The sequence below is a fragment of the Eucalyptus grandis genome, chromosome 2 (genome assembly GCF_016545825.1).
Source record: "Eucalyptus grandis isolate ANBG69807.140 chromosome 2, ASM1654582v1, whole genome shotgun sequence".
NCBI classification, from domain to species: Eukaryota; Viridiplantae; Streptophyta; class Magnoliopsida; order Myrtales; family Myrtaceae; genus Eucalyptus; species Eucalyptus grandis.
Window position 1 is genome coordinate 23754011 of NC_052613.1, and position 22903 is coordinate 23776913.

The following is a 22903-nucleotide window of genomic DNA, read 5'->3' on the forward strand; positions in this document are numbered from 1 at the left end:
AAACTTCCAGGCTAATCCCCTTGAATACATGTGACCAGAGTTTCAGAAGCCTGTCCTGCCAAAAAAGGTCAGTCATCTCAAAATCCACTTTGTCATCATGATGCTGGGTTGAGATGAACAGATGCAGCTAATTCTGCTAATTGTTTCCCGCTGAGATCATAAACAAGTTCCATAGGGATTAAATGTTTTGGTTGATTGCCAAAATCTTCCTCCTTCAAATCATATACCGCTTGGAGCTTTTGGGCTTCATATTCTGCAGCTTTGGCCTCAGCCAGTAAAATGTCTGCTTCTTCATGGTCACCCAATTCCACAGCAGCAGCTCTTTCAGCATTGGCAGCACTGGCAGTTATGAGTAACCTCTGGAGTCTAGCCACTGCCAAATCCCTCTCCCTTAATAAGATCTGCTCCTCAGCCTCCTGCAATTTATCAACAGTTTCTTTAATTTCTTCTTCAAGCTTTCCAAGCTCCATAGTGGCTCTTTCAAGCTTGATTTGTGTTCCTTCCTTCTCATTGCTCAACGACTTTGCTTCAGCAGCCGTGTAGCTTCTTTGAAATTTCTTGCAGCAGCAGCAACCTTTTCTCAGTCTCTAGTTCTGGAAGTCTCTTGTCCACATAAAGTATCCTCTGCTCAAATGAAGCTATCTCCTGTTGGAGGCTGGACTTATTTGAAGACAGTTCCTATGATCAAAAGACAAGAATCTAATCAAATGATGCGTTGAAGAGCCAAATAAATTTCGAGTATTCAGTTTTTGAATTTTCGTCCTGAAGCTATAGCTAAAGAACATGCTTAACACAATACCTGACCACTAGACTGGACAAAAATTCAGATAAAGGTCTCCTGACACAACATTGGAGTTCACTGCAAGATTTGAAATCTGATCAAATTCTGCTTTTGCTTATACTCTCCTGTTGCTCCCTCTTTTTGCTTATTGTTTCCTATTTCTCCTGTTACAGTACTCCAGCTCTACAATAGTTTGATTTCATGATTACATCCACTGTCTCACTCATAAGCTATAGCTTTTCTGTGAGGGAAACAGTAGATCTCAACATACATTGTCTACATATCCCTAGTTGCCTAAACTTTTAAGATTAAGGCTTCCTAACAAATACGTCGCATCTCTTATTTTCACCAAAAAAAAAACAAATACGTCGCATAAACAAACTTTTGAAAGAAAGTAGGAGTCACTCACTGCCTGTGTCTTTAGAATATTCCTTCAGCAAGTATATCTTAACCATGAACCAACACTCATCCTAGGTTGGATAATCAAACATGAACCTCAAGCATTACTGATTCAGAAGACTGGAAGTAAATTCTCCAAAATGTTGCAACATGTAGACTCCATAGGCCAGAATTATAGTAGATTAAGCATGTGAAGCTTAACCACCTTTTTGGTATATGTCGTTTGCATGTAAAGAGTAAGATAGCTAAAAAGTAAAATAACCTGTAAAGAAGCTCTTGCAGAGGAAGCTTCTTGTTGGAGCCTCATGACATCTTCAGAAAATTTCTCCTCAGTCTTCATCAGCCCCAGTTTACTTTCTCTGTACTCCAAAATGCAGAGCATTAAACCTTTTCTCAATCCTGCTGCTTCATTGTATGCTTTTGCTTCATCTGCAGCAATCTTCCCAAGTTCCTAATCTTTGCTCCTTTATTATCTTCCTGAGAGAGTACGTCATCAATATCTTTCTTTTTTATAGATAAAGCTTCACTTTCGGCATCAACCTGAGAAAGCTTTGATTTCATTCTATCATATTTAGCACCAATATCTGATTGCATGTCCTGAAATCCAGAGACCACACCAGCAATGCGCTTCTCTACTGCTTCAATGGAAGCATCATTCTCAGCAATTTGCTTCTCCTTCTCTCTCACTAAATTAAGCAGCTTCTCCAATTCATCCAACAACACATCCTTCTTCTTAAGAAGTTTTCTTTCTCTCTACTGTCATCATCAATTGAATGCTCGATGGAAACATTCACTCCTTTACGAGCTTCACTTATCAGATATGACTCGATTTCAAGTTCCATCTTCCTCACCTCCAAATCTTCACTTGATGAAAGCCATTTGTCCATTTCCTCAGCACGCAGTAAGTTTGCCTTCTTCTCTATCAGGTCAGCACTAGCAGTTGCATCCTGCAGGATAAGAGGTAAAAATGTCAGTCATTCTGCTTCAAACTAAATTTGGCTACCACATGAAATCGATAGCTTACGAGAAAGTTTTTCGTGGTACGCATGATCCAACCTCATGTTTTGTAGGGACAGATGAAACAGTTAATGAAAAAGTTCAGAGAGAGATAGCACGGCTATCCTTAAAACAGTCACTATCCAAAAGTCTACTTGGATTGGCAAAACAGAGACTACCATGGGATCAATATGACTTGCTGAAAGCTTTTAGTTTACCTTACATCAAGTCAATTAAAACCATGGCTATCTCAAAATAAAAACTAGGGCTACAATTGTGCGCAAGGGCACACCAATGACACCACACATGCAGTGCACCCACTACCATGCCTATAATCTACCATAACCCAACAATGGTCAAGAGACATTCTTGTTTTCCATTCATTTTCCTTGAAGCACTTTGACAAAACTAGTCTTTCCATGTTCACCTTGAGAACCCGACTGCCAATTGAAAGATGAAAATTGACAAACGACTTCCTTCACTCAACAGGGCAGCTAAGCACAAGCATGAATATAAAGAACATCCAGTCAGGAAGGCTTGTACCATTACACACGCAAGTTTATAAAGACAGAGAGAAAACCAGAAACGTGTATCAATCTGCTCCAGCCAATGATTGTGTTGCCCTGTGGTGCGAAGTTCTTACTATAGAGCTCACTCTATCTTAATTCATTCTAGGATCAAGCATTAGTGTAGCCAAAAAAAAGAAAAGATGTTGTCTGTCAGAATGTGAAGGCAAGTAAGAAACGAAAGAGAGAAAGGAGAAGAGCGCGGTTTGGGAAGAAGATTTTCTTGTATATTCTCTGTGTCAATCAATGTACAATGCTTTGCTGTTTATATTACAAAGTGTATACACAAAGAAAAAAGGCAATGTAATATTCTACAAATCAATCTAATATAAGATTGATTCTCTGTAATCAATCAATTCCCAATATACTTTCAGAATCTTTTTGCATATCTTCCAACACTCCCCCTCAAGCTGGTGGCTTGTAGATGTCTAAGACACTTAGCTTGCTCAGTAGATATGCATGTTGTCTTTGACATAGGGCCTTGGTGAATACATCTGCGGGTTGTTCAAAGAGTTCCAATCCCTCTTGTCTCGATTATTCCTTCTTGAATCTTCTCCCGAGTGAAATGGCAATCCACTTCTATGTGCTTGGTCCTCTCGTGCATTACAGGATTTGCTGCAAGTTTCAAGGCTGATTCATTGTCACAAAATAACTTCGTCGGACCCTTTAGGCGTATTCCGAGATCACCAAGTAATCCTCGTATCCACACAATTTCACATGTGGTCTTTGCCATGGCCCTGTATTCTGCTTCAGCTGAAGATAGAGAAACTGTTGCTTGCTTCTTGGTTTTCCATGAAAGAAGAGAGTCTCCCAATTTAATGCAAAACCCAGTTATGGACCTTCGACTCATAGGACATGTTGCATAGTCTGCATCACAGTATGCTGTCATTTCCATGTTGCATCTTCTAGATAGAAGTATCCCGAGTCTTGGACATCCCTTCAAATACTTCACGACTTTTAGAGCGGCATTCATATGAGATTCCTTTGGTTTGTGCATAAATTGACTAAGATTCTGCACTGCATATGATATATCAGGCCTGGTCATGGTTAGATAAATCAGTTTTCCAACGAGCTTCTGATAACTCGTCGGATCCTGTAATATAGGATCATCCTGAGAAGTTCCTCCAGTGTGGTCTGCTGTAGTCAATCTGATATTCTGCTCGATTGGAATGACAGCTGGCCTGCATCCTGATAAACCGGCCTCTGAAATAATTTCCAACACAAACTTCCTCTGACTGAGAGAAATCCCTTGATGAGATCGGGCGATCTCAATCCCAAGGAAATATTTTGGTGCTCCCAGATCTTTTATATGGAATGTAGTATGTAAATATCTCTTTAGGCTTTTTATTGCAACTTCATCATTCCCCATGATAAGAATGTCATCTACATAGATCATCAAGTAAATAGATGACGTACCTTTGGTCCATGTAAATAAGGCATGATCATACTTTGACTGTTTGAAGTTTGCACTGATGAGAGCATTGGCAAATTTAGCATACCATTGTCTGGAAGCTTGTTTTAGCCCATAAAGGGATTTGCGGAGACGACATACTTTATTCTCCCCCTGTCTCCGTAAGCCCTGAGGAATTTCCATGTAAATTTCTTCATCCAGATCACCATGAAGAAAAGCGTTATGAACGTCCATTTGGTGCAACGTCCAATCATGGATGGCTGCAAACGATAAGAAAGAGCGGACGGTGACATCTTTAGCAACAAAAAAAGAAAAAGTTTCATGATAGTCGAAACCTTCTCGTTGCGTATATCCCTTGGCTACTAGTCGAGCTTTGTAGCGTTCAATGGATCCATCAGCTCTATACTTTATTTTATAAACCCATTTGCATCCTATGGATTTCCGATTTGAGGGCAAAGGAACTATTTCCCATGTGTGATTATCAGATAGAGCCTGTAATTCTGCTTCCATGGCCTTTTGCCACCGTGGATCTATGGATGCCTCATGGTAACTAGATGGTTCTTTCTCATCTGATATACGACTAATGCAACATCTATGCTCTGACGAGAGTTTGTCAAAGGAGACATATGAAGATATTGGATAGTGAATACCTGGTCCATTCAGTGAGGCGCAGACATAGTCTTTGGTCCATGCTGGCGGTTTCGTAGCTCGCCCCGAACGTCGTGGATGATCCGTTGGTGGTGGAGGTGAGGATACTTCCGCAGCATTATTGGTGATTTGTTCGCCAGAATCATATTCACCGGTGATTGGAAGGGCAGAGTCTCTTTCCAATGTGGCCTGCTGAGTTGACTGATCAACTGAAGAAAGTGGAATGACTTGTCCTGGTGATGCTGCTAGAAAATATTCAGGAGATATATTTTCCTCAATTGGGGAAAGATGAGGACTATTGGAGATATCCAAATCATCTGTAGATGCCCGAAATGGAAAGATTGTTTCGTGAAATATGATATTCCTGCTCACGAAAAATTCTCCTGTGGATGGATCTAGGACATAATAACCTTTTTGTAAGGTAGGATAACCCATGAAAATGCACCTCCTGGCACGTGGACTCATTTTGTCTCGAGGTCCCATAATTGCAGTATAACAAAGACAACCAAAAACTCGAAGATGATCTATTGATGGTTTCTTTCCATAAAGAAGTTCAAAGGGTGATTTACCATCTAATATCCGAGTCGGCATACGATTAATGAGATAGGCTGCAGTGAGGACACAATCGCCCCAATAGATTGCCGGAAGAGATCCCTGAAACTTCAAAGCTCGTGCAACTTCCAACAAGTGACGATGCTTACGTTCCACCACTCCATTCTGTTGTGGAGTATAGATGCAAGAGCTTTCATGTAGAATGCCATGAAGCAAGAAAAGTGATCTGCATTCATGACTAAAAAATTCCTTCCCATTGTCAGTGCGTATTCGCTGAATTGACTTTCCAAACTGATTTTTAGTCAGGGCGATGAACGTTTTCAAATGAGATGGAACTTGAGCTTTTGATTGCATCAAGAATATCCATGTAGCCCGAGAGTGATCATCCACAATTGTAAGAAAATATCGTGAACCATCACGATGTGTTGTGTGATATGGTCCCCAGACATCGACATGAATCAAAGAAAGTATAGTAGTGGAACGTTTGGTATGTAAAGGGAAAGACGTGCGAGGTTGTTTTGCAAGAGGACAGATAGGACATTTAGAGTATGGAAAAGAAATACTATGCCCCATTCTTGAATGTAAAAGAAAGTCTTTATCATTGGCAATGGCATTACACAATGATAACTTATTGAAAGGAATTGAATTCAAATCTAGATTACTTGGAACACTGGTCCAGAAATATAAACCTTCAGAAAGACTACCCAAGCCCATCAATTTCCCAGTCGAAAGGGCCTGAAAAAAAACATGTGTCAGCATTGAAAAGTACTTGACAGGAATTTTCTTTGCAGACTTTGGATACGGAAATCAGATTGAACTGAAATTGTGGGACATATAGGACATTTTCAGAATAATTTGGGAGCTAAGTTGGACGGTTCCCTGTCATTGTGACATGAGTAATATTCCCATTTGGGAGTTGTACAGAAATCGGTGTGTCCAATTTCCTATGCATTTGTGAGAAAAATTTAATATCACAAATGATATGGTCACTTGCTCCTGAGTCAACTATCAATGCCTTCTTTGAAATTGAATTAATCAGGCAATGGGATATACCTAAGAAATGACCTCCTTTATTTCCAATGTCAGCTTTCTGTAATGCCTGCATCAACTGCTGATATTGCCCATAGGAAATTGGTCGGTCACTAATGGATCCATGGAGGTCCGATCACTTGGTAGGCTGCGTGAATACCCTTTCTTTTTTTCTTTTTCTCCACGGCTTTCCATGCAATTTCCAACAATTTTCTATGGTATGATGGGGACGTTTGCAATATTCACAGTATAATTTACCTTTTCCCTTGGAATTTTGTCCGAAATTTCGAACTGATGCGGAATAAAATTGGCCGTCGGATGATTTAATCGTGGAATTATCTCCACCGTCCGATGCACCGTATAGATCGACCGCTTGCGGACCGTCAGATCGACGCGCTAAGTCTGGACCGTCAGATCTCCGTGGGTAATCAAGGCCGTCGGATCTCCGCGGGAATTCAAGGCCGTCGGATCTCCGCGGGAAATCCAGGCCGTCGGATCTCCGGATCAAATCTCCACCGTAGACACCTTCCCTTTTAAGGGTTTTGTCCGCGGTTGCAAACCCTAGCCCCTCGCGAACTTCTCTCTCCCGGGCTAGGGTTCTCGCACCTGTTTCTCTTCCGCGGCGATCTCCGCGAAGAGCGAGCGCGATGGCTTCGCCTCCTCGTGCTTGCTCCGGTGCTGTGAGCCGTTGGCTTTCTTCCTGGACAGCCAGTTGAAAGATCCGGCCGAGGGGTGGCACAGGATCCATCGCCAGGATCTGCGAACGAAATGTTAGGTATGTTTCGTTCAATATCAAGAGAAACCGAGTGGATTTCTCCCTCTCTTTGATGGATTTATACTGCCTGAGGGTTTCGGGAGGTCCCTCGAGTTTTTCTTCCGTGGCCTAGAGCTCGTTCCAGAGCGATGACAGTTTGTTGTAAATCGCTGTGACGGACATGTTTCCTTGCTTGAGATCTGTTAATTCCTGCATGAGACAAAAAATTTTTGCTCGGTCGAGCTTCCCATACATTTCCTTTATGTTGTCCCACATGGTTTTTGAATCTTCCGTCGGTGGGAGTCTGGCTGCGACGTCGGGCGAGACGCAGTTGCCGATCCAAGTGCGGATCAGGTGATTGCACTTTCGCCAATGCCTCGCCAGCCTTTCATCCGTCGGAACAGGTACGGTTCCGTCAAGAAAACCGTCTTTATCTTTTGTGACGAGGGCCCGCCGGAAGTCTTGCGACCACTTGTTGTATTTTTCCGGCCCGGTCAGTTGCAGGCTAATCAATCGCAACTCTGGACCGTCGGCGGTTGATACGTGTAAGGGATCGCCTGGCTCCGGTCGACCCGTGATCGCTGCAATCGAAAAAGGTAAGAATCCGGGTGAGGGGTTTGGGTAGGGATTCGTCCCTGTACCCGACCCATTAAACCCGGTTCCATGACCTATATTAAAAAATCCCGGATGAGGATTTGTTCCGGATCCCGCTTCTCCAGACCCGTTTATTCGTTCTGCCTCGGCGGCTGAGTTTGCCCCGCTTGATGGTAGACTCCCGTCGGGTTGAACATTGCTCTGCAACTTGTTACCCCGGCAATGATGGATTCGGGCCTTGCCCGACGTACCATGGATAAGGTACCCATTGGTAAGGATGGCCCGAATGGGCTGCCCCATATTCGCCCGAGCCGGTATATCTCGCCATTGAGTCTGGATTTGTTCTTTGGGTTGTGGAAACTGCAGGTATCGCATGGATGCTGTGGCCTTGTGTTTCTCCTATCGGTGTGACGTCGCCTGTGGAGGGAACACCGGTTGTCCCAGGGAGCAGATCCTCTGGATTCATGGTAAAAATTCCGTTTCTTCTTCCTTCGTACAGATTCTTTCGTGATCAAGACGTTGGTCTGTCTTGTAGCTTCGAAAGCAATCAATTGCGGAAGATGGAGCTTAAAACCGAAAGCTCTGATACCATGTCAGAATGTGAAGGCAAGTAAGAAACGAAAGAGAGAAAGGAGAAGAGCGCGGTTTGGGAAGAAGATTTTCTTGTATATTCTCTGTGTCAATCAATGTACAATGCTTTGTGTTTATATTACAAAGTGTATACACAAAGAAAAAAGGCAATGTAATATTCTACAAATCAATCTAATAGAAGATTGATTCTCTGTAATCAATCAATTCCCAATATACTTTCGAATCTTTTTGCATATCTTCCAACATTGTCACGACCTTAGAGAAATTCTCCAACAGAGAAACACACTCATCCTCGCAAAGCAATCTGTGCATTCAAAACCTCCCGCATCTTCGCATCAATAGCATCGCATTCAGCTTCACTAGCTCTAAGTGCATCCACCAAAGCTTGTCTCTCCTTTTCTACAAAGCAAAGAAAAGGAAATAACTGAATAAGTAATGTTGGGTCGGCATCACCATTTTCTGCGATGCATGGACTTGGCGAAGGGGCATCGGCGTCGGGCGTCGGCGTCGGGCGCATAGGCGGAGGCCGAGGCGTCGGCGTCGGGCGACGGACTCCGACGCCGACGGAGGCAACCGGCGAAGGGGCGTCGGCGTCGAGTCGGGTTCGGGGAGGAGGCGGCGTCGGCGTCGGCGTCGGAGTCGGAGTCGGAGTCGAGGGCGACGGAGTCAACCGGCAGAGGTGGAGGGCCGTCGGCGTCGCGTTTGCTGGAAGAGAGTCACGACTTCGCAGAGGGGGGAGAGAGAGCAGAGCGGACGTCGCGAGAGGGAGGCGGAGGAGCGTCGAACACGATGAGGCAGCTCGGACCAGCTTCTCCAAAGCAACCTCGCCTCCGAGCCTTCCGTGTGTGCGGGTCTCGCTTGGCGGGCGACGTCGCCGACGTTGAGGGAGCTCGAAGAGGCCTCGCTTCTCCTCCGCGTGCTGCATCTGCGATCCCGGAACTCCGGAACGAATGACGGAGCAAAGCAACGAACCCGAAGAGAGAAGCGAGTGAGCACCGGAGTAGCGGCGGCCGTAATGTGGTTCGTCGGTGATGGCAGGAGAACGGCCGCTTGATGCACGGCGGAGCAACAACGAGCGCGGAGAGGATTTCAGATTCAAAAATTCGAAAGGAAAGAAATGGAGAGGGAAAGAGGAACGAACGGCCATTTTCTTTCTCAAACGAAGGAAAGAGAAAAGTTTCCGCAATAAATGCTCGACAAGAGAGAGAGCGTGAGCGTGCAGGTCGGGAGGAGAGGACGTCCTTTCTTTTGCCAGCCGAGCCGAGCCACCAGCCGAGACGAGAGTTGGAGGAGAGAGGAAGAAGCGCCGAGTCGAGGAGCGACGCCCGACTTTATGGGTCCCACGAGGACACGTGTCGCGCTCCCATCGCTTTCTTGTTTGCCACGCTGGCTACATAAGACGTACCCAATATTTTCTCATGGAGAGACGCCTCCAAATCTGGAACCCCGTGAAGGGGGGTTGCGCGTTTAAAGTTCTAGTCGACGAACTTGAGCTATGATGGGTGACACAACGACTAGGATGACGACAGCTAAAGTGGCGGCTAAATTTAGGTTTGGGGGTTGGGGTTATGATTTCTTGATGGGAGAAGTATCTAAGTTCACTAAGACAGTATGTGGAAACTGGTATTATCTAATAAGTCTGCAATTAAGGGTGTTTCGTATAAAGTTTTAACAAGTTCATGTCATAAGCAGATTAACTCGTACATTTATACACGAATGAAAAAACATATCATGTGTAGATTGATCCTTTTAACACGTTTATGACATGTTTAGTGATATCGAGGAATGTGTTACTCATGTCAAGACAACCCAATACTTTAAACACATTTTGTACATATAGTTCATATCTTGGCAAAGTCATGTGTATAGAGTTTAATAAATGAGTCACGACTAGAAATGAGTTTGTATTCAAGTTAGATATAATAAATAAAGGTAAGTGGTTTCAGATTCCTTACAAATTTCACTTATAATTTGAAACTTATTATCGAAAATAGATCTCTCATTTTTTTGACACGTGGAATATAACCGTCGAAATTTGAAACCTGAAACCTATTATGTTATAGGTTTTAATATTGGTTCCAAATTTCAGTAAGTTTTTTTTTTTTTTCATTTTTAATTAAACAAAATGAGAATGAACATGACAATAATGAACAAGCTTAGACATGTTTAGCTTCTTAGAAATGATGGAAGAGCAACGAAAGAACTCCTTAAGAGAAACATACAAAAACGATATTGATTATCAACTTCAAATTTGTCTAGCATTTGGATGATCATTCATCTATGAGTTCTCCATGGTTATTTCATTTATTTTGCATTCTTTTAAGAGAAACCATAAGTAGGTTGTAGCCACAATCGTGAAAAAAGCAAATGAAAGATAACAAAGATGAGTCTAGGTCCTTATATACTATCCAAATGTCTTATTTTAAAAATAATTGCTCAAAGAACAATGATAAAACAATGGGAAAACAAAACAAATTTTACATCTTAAACTAAGGGGTATCTCTCACAAAAGTACATAACAAATCATGGGATTGAACTTGAATTCATCTCTTGTTTGTCTTTGCAAAAAGCTCACTAAATTGACCCACAAACGTGCATGACTCAATTAAACAAATGGATAGAGTCCATTAGTGTTATATTTCGTGAATTTGACGATGGAAATCCCATAAGAACCAAAACCGATTGGTAAAAAGGAAAAAAGAAAAGCAAAATGCATAAACAATTTTAGATTTAGGAATTTTATTCCAATTCCCGGACCTCGGAAAAAAGAGAAATTGAGAACTAGAACCTTTCTTCTTAAAATCGGAACCGTGCTCACCCCTATAACAAGATTTCAACCCCTAATAACAAGATTTTGACCAACAAGAATTGCCGACCTTAAATGTTGCTAACGTGAGATTGCTTTAGTTGATTGATCGGTCAGCCATACCCACCCACCATCAAATTTCATTTTCTATAGTGCAATTTTGGATCAATTGCATGTCAATTTCCTCTTTTATATTGTTCGAATTCTTTTCACTATCAATATTTTTCGTCCATTCCTGGGTTTTTTTCCCTTTCATTTGTTTCATTTAATATAATATTTTTCTCATCCTTCAATTTCAATAGTTTTTTATTTGTCATATCAAATTGTGAAATATGCATATATGAAAGATATTGTATGCGACACTTCAGATAATAGATACTAAGAAATGATCAATCTCGAAAAGCTTAATAGTCAAGTATTCGTTAAACACAAAATAGTCTAATTTAAAAAAAAAACAGTTTGTAAACATGGCAACGAAACATTTAAATGATCTGAATCCCAAAGAATTTGCGCTTAACAATCATTATTTCCCACAATTTTGACTTTTTTACGGTCAAAACAGTTTCATATTTAAGATATATTTATTTTGCAGAAAGATAAATATTTTAAAATGTCCCAAAAATTATATTTTGATGTGAAAAAAAATGAATAGATGTAAAGTATTTTAATTGTCAGCGATAATGATCAGATATAAATTATTATAGATGATATTCCGGCCAAAAAAATTTGCCTATAATAATAAAAACATTTATTAACTAAAATAATTATTTTTAAAATAATTCATTTTTCAATAAAGAGAATTAAACAACAATGCGTTGAAATAATGTACATACCAGTCCGGATATGAAATAGATCTCCAAATAAAAAAAAATTAAAATAAATTAGTCTTTTTTTCTCTTTTTGGTCGGAAAAAAAAAGCGAAATAAAACCTTTACGAAACCACGGTCGCGCAACTGGTGTTACTGTAACGCCGCTATAAGCGGAAAAAAAATTCACACACAATACCCAAAAGAAAAAGTAGATAAAAAACTTGCATGACCAAGGCCGCCGCCGCCTCCGGCACCGTTCCGCCTGCTAGCGGCGGCCGCGTCCACCGCCCCCACGAAAGCGCGTTTAAAAATAAGCATCCGCACAATCAAATCTCCGCTATTTAAATTGCGATTTCTTTCCCAGATCAAAAACGGAAAAGAAATCGAAAAAGAAATAACGAAAGGGGACAGAGACGAAGATGGAGAATGATCAGATAGAGCTAATACAAAGGTCAGACGCCATCATTCCGGCGAGTCAAACCAATAGGGAAACATCAAGATCATCACCTCATTCTCCACCGAATCCGAGCGACGCAGAGTCAAAATCAATAAGGGAACGAATCGAACGAAAACGTGAAGAAGAAAAGAAATTGAAGAACAGATGACTTGGGAAAAGCCATGGACGTTTCGCGACCAGCTCGTCGAAGGGTGCGAAGGGCCACCCTCGCGACTTCGACCGGCTGCTGAATCTGGAAAAGCGATGCGCACGGGCGAGTGAAGAAACCCTAATTGGTCGCTCCTATTTATAGAGGGAAAAGGCTCATGGTTTATGGCCGAACGTGACGGCGCTTCGACGAGGGTCGTCTGTGTTGCTGTCCTCGCGGAAAACCCTAAATTTTGCTAGGAAAATAACACAAGCAATAGACGATACTCCAATGTACAAGATTGCTTATGTATTTTTAATTTATACATTATGATTTATGAATTATTATTAAATATTCAATCTAATTTCTAAACATTGAAAACATATTGAATATCTTTTTCCTATTAATTAAAGATAATAGAATCTACTGATATGACTTACAATTTATAAAATTTGAATGATACGAAAAAAAAAAAAAAAAAAGTTACACATGAATTATTCAAATACAAAATTTTGATCCATGATGTGAACCCTATAATTTTTATCCTTTTCTAAGATAAATGGATAAAATAGTACTCATATTTTTAAAATCTAAGTTAGAGTATAATAATTTATGTTATCATATAACATTTGATTTACCGTTTGAGTAAGCGGAATGAATATATCAAATAGTTCGTGGACCATATATAAGCAAATGAAAACTTCAAGAATGACGTTATATATTAGATTAAAGTTTATGAATAATTTGTATAAATTTTTCTTAGGTTCCATTTATTTTGTTGAAAATGAATGTTTTGAATATATTTTTGAACAAATTATTGTTTGTATTATTTAAAATAATTAGTTGATAAAAAATATTTAATTATCAAGAACAATTCAAGTCAAATATTTTGTGGATAATAAAAATATTTTTCATGCATATATTTTTATAAATGATACAAGTGACCATGTTTAGGATTTTTTTTTCAAAATAATTATTTTTTGCATAATAAATGCATCTTTCGAGTATGTTTGTTTCATAAAAAGCCACGTTTTGGAAAACATTATCCTTAAAATAATATTTTGTATTACTTGTAAAAATGTATAAACAAAAAATATTTTAATCATCCATAAAAAATAATATTTTGTTTCATAGAAAATCAACATTTTGGAAAATATTTTTCTAAAAATAATCTTTTGTATTTTTTAAGAAGTATGGACAAAATATATTTTCATTGTCCATAAAAAAAATTTAGACATAAATTGTTGTTGATATAAAAGAATTTTCGTTGATTAATTATTTCAAGCTATATATAACTAATTATTATTTTTAAATATTTTTTAATTTATTCATTTTTTGCGAATCAAGTATATCTTTATTTTGCTCCAATTTACGGTACGAAAAGCATAGCTTGTTTGTGTCCACAGAAAAATAAAAATAAAATAGAGCTCGGCTTGTTGCTGATCGCAACGGCGTCGCTTCAAGCAGTGAAATTTGTGATAGGGTCTCCGTTTCGACGGTGTCGTTTCGAACTGGTACGACGAGCCCAACCATCGACAGCGAAAACACTCGATTCCGCGCGGAAAGGCGAAAATGCCCTCATCGTTCTCGTTGAATTCCCGAGATTATCCTAATCCCGCCGACATCGAGCCGGAGCGGCGAAACCGCCATAGCCATTGAAGAAGGGCTTCTCTCTTTCTCTCTCTTTCTCGACCGCAAATGGTTCGTCAATCCATGGGGCGTTTTCTTCAGAACATGCGTGAGCTCCCTCTCTCTCTCTCTAGACGGAAATTCCTGCTCCTGTTATTGTATTCATCTGTGATCGGTTCCTGCTCTTATGATTCTGGCTAATCGCCGCACAGGTCTCGCCAATGATGTGTTGAAGAGACAGGAGCCCCATAGAAGGTTAGCGTCTGCTGTGCTTTGTAGACATCAATCGCAAGTGTCGAATACCGAGGAGCTCGACGCCGAGGAGACGAAGAAAAATGGGGGTGGAGTTTCTCCGGGGCATGAAGTGCGGAGGGAGACTTTTTGTGGTTCTGGGACGAACAGGCATAGCTCTGACGACGAGGATTTGAGTGATGGCAAGTGGAAGATCGAGCTAGCTTGGCTCACGAAGGCTTTGGAACCGGCGCTGCAGATGTGCAGGTGGGCTTTACCTACAGGTATTTTAATTGCAATCCGTGATCCTCCACAGATGGAATGTGTCAACCTTGTGATAATGACTAATGAGGAAGTTTTGACATTTTCACAGTCTTCTCTTATTGCAATTACAATTGCTGGTTCATTTGTTAGAGTTTAATGCCATGTTTGAGACTTCATAGCAAGCTTTGGATGACGTGTAATTCATCTATTCCCGTCACAGGAAAGGAGAAACTCCTTTATTACATTTCATTCTTGTGTAAATAAAGGGGGTGATGGAATAGAGTATTAAGATGCATGTTCTGTGACACCTTTTCATTTAAGAGCAGAAGGTTTCTGGGTAGGGCTATATCTATGCAATTCAGCATCTACCATCTTAAGTCATTGACTTTGTAACTAAATTTCGAGGGAATGGAGGTCAAAGCGGAAGTGGGTCGCCACCAACTGCCAGGTCTGTTTCGGAGATCATTGCAAGCATCCAAAGGAGTAAAATGGGAGTCCAAGACTGGAGCCTAAGTGATCTTACTGTGGGCTTGTATTTTATTTATCTTCGTCAAGCATCTGCAAATCCTTTAGAGGATATAAATGGCGTTTTGATATCTTCTGATGCAATAGTAAGTATCAACCTGACTTGTCTGCTTATTGATTAAATACATGCTTCTTTCGTCTACTGACTGAAAGTGCAAATGAAGAGTTATGAGTTTTGTGTCCGCTAAACTTTGTCTTTCATTTTGTGGATCCACTTTTTCAGGTCCAAGATCTCATGTATCACACTGAATTGGCAAAAGGTTGTTATAAGGATAGTGCCGCTGGTCTTGCCAGAAACAGCATGCTTCGAGAAAGCAACGTGCTAAAATATGTGAAAAACTCTAGCATCTTGAGGCCTGGTTATTACATAGGGATTGATTATCGTAAGAAACTTGTAATATTTGGAATTCGCGGAACACACTCTGTGTATGATCTGATCACCGATGTTGCCTCTTCAAGCCATGAAGAAGTCACATTTGAGGGCTACTCAACCCATTTTGGTACTGCCGAAGCCACACGCTGGTTTCTTGCTCATGAGATTGGAACCATCAAGCAGTGCTTAGATAAGCATCAGGTAATATTAAGTTTTTTTTTGTAACCAAAAAAATATATATCTTTTAGAGTAATTTTCCATGTCAGAGGTTTTATGACAAGTTTGCTAAAAAATGTTTATTGTCAGGGTTTTAGGTTAAGACTAGTTGGTCATTCTCTTGGTGGTGCTATAGCTTCTTTACTTGCAATAATGCTGCGCAAGAAATCAGAAAAGGAGTTGGGTTTCAGCCCAGAACTTGTTTCTGCTGTTGCATATGCAACACCGCCTTGTGTTTCCAGAGAGCTAGCTGAAAGCTCCTCTGATTTTGTAACAACTGTCGTTATGCAGGTAGAAATACGTTCTTTTTTTGTGTTATCTTCTTATCTGGATAGCACAACAGTTGGTTGATGCAAGTGTTGATTTGCTGCAGTATTTTGGCGATTGTCTCTGCAGCTTATCTTACTGTTGTTACTTGTGATTGTATACAGGATGATATAGTACCAAGATTAAGTGCCGCTTCATTGACAAGACTGAGAAATGAGATTCTTCAGACTGACTGGTGAGTGGAGTTGCCTTCAAAAGCTAATATGACCTTTTCTTTATCATATTTATGCAAGAAACAAATAACTTCCACTTTTCAGGAAAAAATTTCTGTATGTTGAATGTCCATTGACTTCAATAGAACGGTTCCAAGAAATCCTTAGCAATAAGGTTCCACTCTCCAAAGAAATAAACTAACCACATGAAGAAGCGTGCCCGGGTAGAATTCAAGAGCTCTTGCTCTGCCTATCCTCCTACTTATTTATTGAGGGTCATAGAAAGATACGAACTGCCTACTGCAGTATTTACAGACAAAAGTATTCGGTTATTGGGGAAAAATCAATATACTTTTAATGTCGAATCAGGATCAACTAGGACAATAAAGCATTGGGTCGAACTCTTCTTTGGTGTCAAGGTAAAAGCTATGAATAGTCATCGACTCTTGGGAAAGTGTAGAAGAATGGGACCTATTCTGGGACATACAATGCATTACAGATGTATGATCATTACGTTTCAACCGGGTTATTCTATTCCACCTCTTAGAAAGAAAAGAATTTAAATCAAAATACTTAATATTAATAGCATGGTGATACATTTATACAAAACTTCTACCCAGAGCACATGCAATGGAGCCGTAGACAGTCAAGTGAAATCCAATACATGAAATAATTTGATCTATGGACAGCATCGTTGTAGTAAAGGTCGTAATGCCAGAGGAATCATATCAATCAAAAGAAAAAGGTTTGTTCCATCTGATTAACTGGCACCTAAGAAGTCATGTTTGTGACAAACATATTTGCGAGCGGTTCATTTGATGCTTATTTGGAGATTTGAGAATGAGGATTCTCTTGTTCTTCTTTTCTTATTGTTATGCTATAATGACCAGGGATGTGACAGGATTTGGTAAGTTGGTACTGAATCATCTTGATTTGCAATGATGCAATATAGTATTGTCTGGCAAATGGAGTCATCTTGATATTCTTTTAAGACTGTATCTAATGTCCTCTTTCCATTTGTCATCTCAAAATAATATTGTGGTTTTATCCCTTCTGCTTATGATATAATAGCAGTTCTGGTAATCACTCGGAAATTAATTAGTTTGAGTCCTTTTGTCCAAAGACCAGAGTGTATATCTATAAGGGCATGTGATGGTGCAAATTGTTCAATAATCAGCAGAATTACCAAAGTGCCCAAGTAATTTATTAGCACTGACTATTAGCAGTGACCTGTGTGAGATTTCAACGTAGGTGTGATTATATGCCTAAACTTTTTCCCTTTGGTCAATTAAATCTTGACATTTTATTTTGGTCAAATCCAAAATGGTGTCAACTATGGTCAATCAAGGCTTAAGCTTGCAACTGATGGAATGTGGTGTTGGACAATCACACGTGGCTCATCTTATAACAAGCCACACCTTTTTTAGGCATAAAAGTTGATCAGTGGACTTAATTGACTGAAACTGAAAATGTTTTTGACTCATTTGATCAGAATGTAGTGGTAAAGATTCAATTGACCAATGGGCAAAACGTTTGGCACTGTCCTTGTACATGTCCCTGAATTTTCTCTCTGCTTCTTGTGAGGTCACAGATGGGTTTCTGGCTTCGTTGAGAACTACATAAGTTGCCATCTAGTGCTTCTTTTGTGTCAGTATAGACATATAGTAGCTGTTGTCATGGGATGGAATATCGCTTTAAAAGCCTTTATTAAGATGATGACGTTGTCCTCTCGCTTTGTTGCAATATAGTATTGATTTCAACACCAAAAGGCAGCTCTGTCATTCTGTGTGTGTTTTGTTAATCTCTTTTGAAGTCATTGACGTGCATGTTTTTCCGAAAAATAACTGCTTAGTTATCTTTAGTGATTTTGTTGGTCAAATTGTTTCCAGTTGTTGTGGGTTAATGGAATAATTCTGCAGTCTTAAGTGTGTACAAAGGACACATAACTACAGAAGATACATCCTATTTCCATTTGTGGGAGAATACATGATGCAATCAAGTCCTAAATCTTTTTCAAAAAGTGCATTCAAGTCTTTTCAATGAATGCTACCTGAAATTGCCCACGTGCCACTTAAAAATTGCATGCGTGACGTCTTTAAATTACACTTTTGAATATAAGTTTAATGACTTAATTGCATCTTTGGATAAAGGGTTTAGGATGTTATTGAATCAATTAAAAGTTGTAGGACTCAATTGCACTTTTGAATCAATTGAAATTTTAAGTACTCGATTGCGTTCTGTATATGGTTTAAGACTTGTGATTCAATTTTGCCTTCGATATCTATTATTCTCTTTTCCTCTTTATAGGAACCACCACTAGCTAAATTAATTTGTATGACCCTTCTTTTTTCTTATTTTGCAGAAGATGTTTGCTACTGAATCTAGAACAAATGGAAATATTATAGCCATTCCTCATGAGGAAAATGAATTTCCATGTCAAGTTTTTCACTGTTCAGTTATCCCATCCCATAGAATCCTTATTTAATGAACCCTTTTCTTTTGGTTGCAAACAAAACCTACAGAACATCGCTGAAGTTTTTATGTGATATTCTGATGTTGTTGAACTTTGAACTTGATTTCTTCTGCAGGACTAGTATAATTGAAAAGGAAGACTGGAAAAGTATCATGGAACTGGTTTCAAATGCAAAACAGGTTGTCTCTTCAGTCCAAGATGTGGCAAGGAAACTTGCTTATTATGCTAAGTTCAGGACCAACAAAGAATATTTGGGTGAGACCTTTTTCAATATTGTGTTGCCGTATTATTTAGCGAAAGCTGTGTGATTAACTGGGCTAATGTTGCTTCTTCCTTCAAGTGTGTGTATTGTTGCCTAAGCAAAAAGTGCCTTGTACTTATCCCTTGCTCAATAGATGGCTTACACTAGTGGGAGTCTGTTGTTGAGTCAGAACCTGCAATTGAAGATCAACTTTATTTTTTAGTACTCCCTTCTGAGGACATATGTTGTGGCCTTCTGTTGCTGGTCCATCAAAGGATTTGTATCTAGGTTGTGGGCCAAGGGTATTCCCAAGTGTCCTTTCTGTCAACAGAGTATTGACTAAAATTTTCTTCTGGGAATGTGGTTCCTTTTTTTAAGCTCTGATCCTGATCTCTAAATCTTTGTCTAGATTTTCAAGGGGAAAAATGCTATTATTCTTATCATTTTTAATGGCACATAACAATTAAAGTCCTTGCTTCTCTTACCAACGTTACCTTAGTCCCTTCATGCAGCAATAGGTGTGGATAATATTTACTTGATAGTCAATAGGTTCTGTCGCTTCTGGTGATTGCTGAATGATTTGACAGAACCATTGTCACGGCTATTAATTCCCTATCCTTTTATGTGTAATCATCCACAAGAGGACATGAGCTTGGTCTTCTGTGACTTGCATCCCCTGCTATAAATCTCACCTAGATGTCTGTTGGCGTCATCTGGCAAACTTCATGCAACCCCCCAAACAAGATGGATGCGTATGAATCAAATGCGACCTCGTGTTAAACTATCACTGGGCCAATTAGTTGTTCCTCTGAGGTCTTGTAATGTTAATGCATGTTTACAAATGGAACATTAATCATTGAATTATTTTGACCTTCTAAGTGTCCTTCCAGCATCAATAGCTTTCTCTTTTCTCTTGGATTTAACCATATTTCAAATTTGAAAACAGATTCATCCATCCAACAGGAATCAGATATTGTTCCTAGAGTTCCCCCCTTGTCCAAACCCGCAGCAGACGGCGATTCTGTTTTGGAGAAGGAACAAACAATGCCTGAAGAGTTATTTGTGCCAGGTACTGTGTATTACCTGAAGAGAAATACGGACTGTAACTCAAATAGTGGTATTGAGTACTTCACTCTATGGAGACGGCATCCTGGTGATCATTTTCAGAGGATAGTGCTTTCCAGCAATTTAATTTCGGATCACAAATGTGACAGTCATTACTTTGCATTAAGAGATGTACTCAAAAGTTTGCCAGCATCAACTAATGACGACATCTTATTCCAATAAAAAGAGGCATTTGCTGTAGAGTTTACCCCCAGCATCTGGTGAACAGTATAATGCATGCTGGGGAAGTTCCATCTTTTGTGAGGCTTATTAGCATGTTTCACCCAATCCTTGAGTTTCATATCATAAACGAAAGGAGATCCCATATCAGAATTGAGTTGATCTTATATTTGTGATCATATGCACTTCTTCTCACTGACTGGGACAAAAGTGCTCGTGCCCCATAACATAGCAGTGGGTTTGTGCTAGTGCGGATGGACGTGCTCGAGCTAGGTTATAAGCATGGTGCTCGAACTAGGTTATAAGCATGGTGCTCTTGCAAGACGGTGAACTTTGAGGTGGACTGGTGAATGGTTATTTCTTCTTTGAATTACTCTTCAGAAGTATCTCACCTCTAGAAAATTGTCAATGTGTGGCATGCTTAGTGTATTTTATGGATAATGAACATATTTTCATGTTAGGTCACAGCGTGAGCATCTTGTACCTAGTCTGTCTCACTTACATCGTGTTGTCGCTGCTAACATTTGGGTTCTGGACGTGATCTTCTATAATTTTTTCCGTCTGCTTCGGACTGTCTATGTAAAACATCAGCTGACAGTATAGAGAATGTATGCACATATCCAACAAGAGAAAATTGGTGACAATAAATTTTCTTTGCTATCTGGTCTCTTTGTTGGTGAGATCTATTCTATTTTAATTTGTTGTCATAGCCATAATATTGTACTATCGACATTTTACTACTAGCCTTGGTCGCACAAAATCTCTTGTTTTCACATACATTTCCAGTGGAAGAATACATTAACGCACTTGATGTCGAGAAATATCAACCTGGATAATTTGAGTCTTGAGCATGAGTACTTCTGTGCGAATACTTTTGTCGTGTACGCCTCTAGAACCTGGCCTTATTGGTAAGCAAACGTTTAATTAGGCTATATGCCAGGTCATTTCGATTAGTTTATAACCTGTTCTTAGGTTTCGAAGTATATGGGAATATGAACTGAAAAAGATGAATCCATTTGAATCAGGGAAAGGTAGGAGTGAAAAAACATAGAAGCCCGCACGACTGAATGGCAAGAAGTGATAGCCCAGGGAATGTTAAAACTTTTCGAATAATTACTTGAGTGCCATTTTTATAAAAATACCATCACTTCAATACCATCGTCGATTTATGCAGTCAATGTGGCAAAATTTTAAGGTAAATCATTAGGCAGGGCCGGTAGATAAAGTGAAGTCAGCAACATTAGTATTAAACGATATCGTTGCCCCAAATTACTGAATTGGGGCGAATTGGAGCTAAGTTCATTCCCCTTGAAACCCTAATTTCGTTCTTCAACCAAGGGGTTGGGGCAAATTCTTTTGCAATGGAGAGGAAACGTCTTGCAATCGTGTAAAGCGAATCAAATGGCGTAGACCAAGTTGTAGATTATTATAAAAATAACCTGAATTCGATTCCTCAATTTTTTCCATGAACTTGCCTCAAACTTCTCTGTGCAACACATCATTGGGGAAATTGTCAAGGAATTTGCAGTCATCGTCGAAATTCTGGGACGAGATGTCCTCGATCATGTGGTCGATAGCGTCCGTCATTTTCACTAGCAAGAGTAGTGGAGAGAAGCAACAATTCGTCTTTTGAAATGAAATCGTTTCTTCCATTTTCTGACGATTTCACATATTAAGGGTCCGTTTGTTTCGCGAAAAATAATTATATTTTCCGGATTTTTCAGTGTTCATTAACAAAAAATGAACTAGCTGTGGAAATCATTTTCTACCAAGGAAACAAAGTCTTCTTTTAAAAGGAAAAATGTTTTCCACTTTTCAAATTAGGGAAAACATTTTCCTTATTTACTCTCTCCTCTCATGACCTATTAGCCCCCTCTTCTTTCTTGTTTTCTTTTTTAATAATTTGAATTTTAAATTCTTTTTCTTTTTTTTTCTTTTTTCTTTTCTTTTTTCTTTTTTTTTTCCACCTTCTTCTTTGGCCAATCGTCGGCATGGCTACGGTCGGCAATTGACCACAAAAGCTCGAGGCTCGCCGCCGGCATTGCTGGCCTTGGGCCTTGCCTAGTTCGTCGATCTTTGGCGAGCGGCGAGCTCAAGGCTTGCCGACCTCTAGCGAGCTAGAGCTCGTCACTCATCGACCTTTGGCGAGCTCCAACTCACCGCTCGCTAGATTGACGACGGCAAGTGCAAGCCTTTGGTGAGGCCAAAGGCCAGTGAGCTTGAGGTGAGCCTCATGCTTAGACCCCTAGCGCACCGATCTCTGGTGAGTGGCGAGCTTAAGGCACGTCGCTTGTAGATCGATGAGCCAACGGCAAGCGATCTCAGGCTAGTCGCTCGTTGATCCACTCGCCGTTGGTGAGATTGGTGAACCAGGCAAAGCTAGCCTTTGGTCGGTGAACAACCAAAGAAGAAGAAGAAGATAAAAAGAAAGAAAAAGAAAAATAAATAAAAATAAAAATAAAAAATAATTTAAAATTGATCTTTAAAATATATTTTTAAAATTGTTTAAAAAATAATAAAATTATAAAATTATTCAAAGATATATGTAGAGGAAAATATTTTCCTTACTGAACAATGAAAAAGGCTTTCAACTTTATTTTCCAGAAACACTATAGTTTTTAGAAAAATTATTTTTCTGAAAATAATTTCTTAGAAAATATTTTTTAGA

At 39.7% G+C, this 22903-nt stretch overlaps 1 protein-coding gene, 1 long non-coding RNA gene and 1 other non-coding gene across 4 annotated transcripts; 1 reads left to right on the forward strand and 2 right to left on the reverse strand.

Moving 5' to 3' along the window:
- Nucleotides 1-556: 556 nt before the first annotated feature.
- Nucleotides 557-8619, reverse strand: LOC120290289. The gene is made up of 3 exons (XR_005548157.1): nucleotides 8577-8619; nucleotides 1443-2127; nucleotides 557-678 (listed from the first exon to the last, which is right to left on the reverse strand). It is a non-coding gene; the product is annotated as an uncharacterized LOC120290289 (long non-coding RNA).
- Nucleotides 8620-12360: 3741 nt separating this feature from the next.
- LOC120290985 lies at nucleotides 12361-12450 on the reverse strand. The gene has a single exon (XR_005548795.1). It is a non-coding gene; the product is annotated as a small nucleolar RNA Z102/R77 (small nucleolar RNA).
- Nucleotides 12451-14076: 1626 nt separating this feature from the next.
- Nucleotides 14077-20895, forward strand: LOC104427737 (diacylglycerol lipase-beta). Of its 2 annotated transcripts, none has more exons than XM_010040796.3 (8): nucleotides 14077-14258; nucleotides 14362-14664; nucleotides 15050-15255; nucleotides 15393-15743; nucleotides 15849-16049; nucleotides 16190-16260; nucleotides 18826-18965; nucleotides 19915-20895. In XM_010040796.3, the coding sequence occupies exons 1-8, from the start codon at nucleotides 14219-14221 to the stop codon at nucleotides 19932-19934; spliced, it is 1332 nt and encodes a 443-aa protein (XP_010039098.2). In that variant the 5' UTR covers nucleotides 14077-14218; the 3' UTR covers nucleotides 19935-20895. The 2 variants fall into 2 exon arrangements, with proteins under 2 accessions (XP_010039098.2, XP_010039086.2); XM_010040784.3 differs by having other exon boundaries at nucleotides 14080-14258; nucleotides 19898-20895.
- Nucleotides 20896-22903: the final 2008 nt, after the last annotated feature.

What these genes read in the sequence shown, in the direction of transcription:
- LOC104427737 (XM_010040784.3), top strand. Translation starts at nt 14,219, where the DNA reads ATGGTTCGTCAATCCATGGGGCGTTTTCTTCAGAACATGC. An exon ending in GCGTTTTCTTCAGAACATGC is followed by an intron (nt 14,259 to 14,361) that starts GTGAGCTCCCTC and finishes ATCGCCGCACAG; the next exon opens with GTCTCGCCAATGATGTGTTG. An exon ending in AGTGCTTAGATAAGCATCAG is followed by an intron (nt 15,744 to 15,848) that starts GTAATATTAAGT and finishes GTTTATTGTCAG; the next exon opens with GGTTTTAGGTTAAGACTAGT.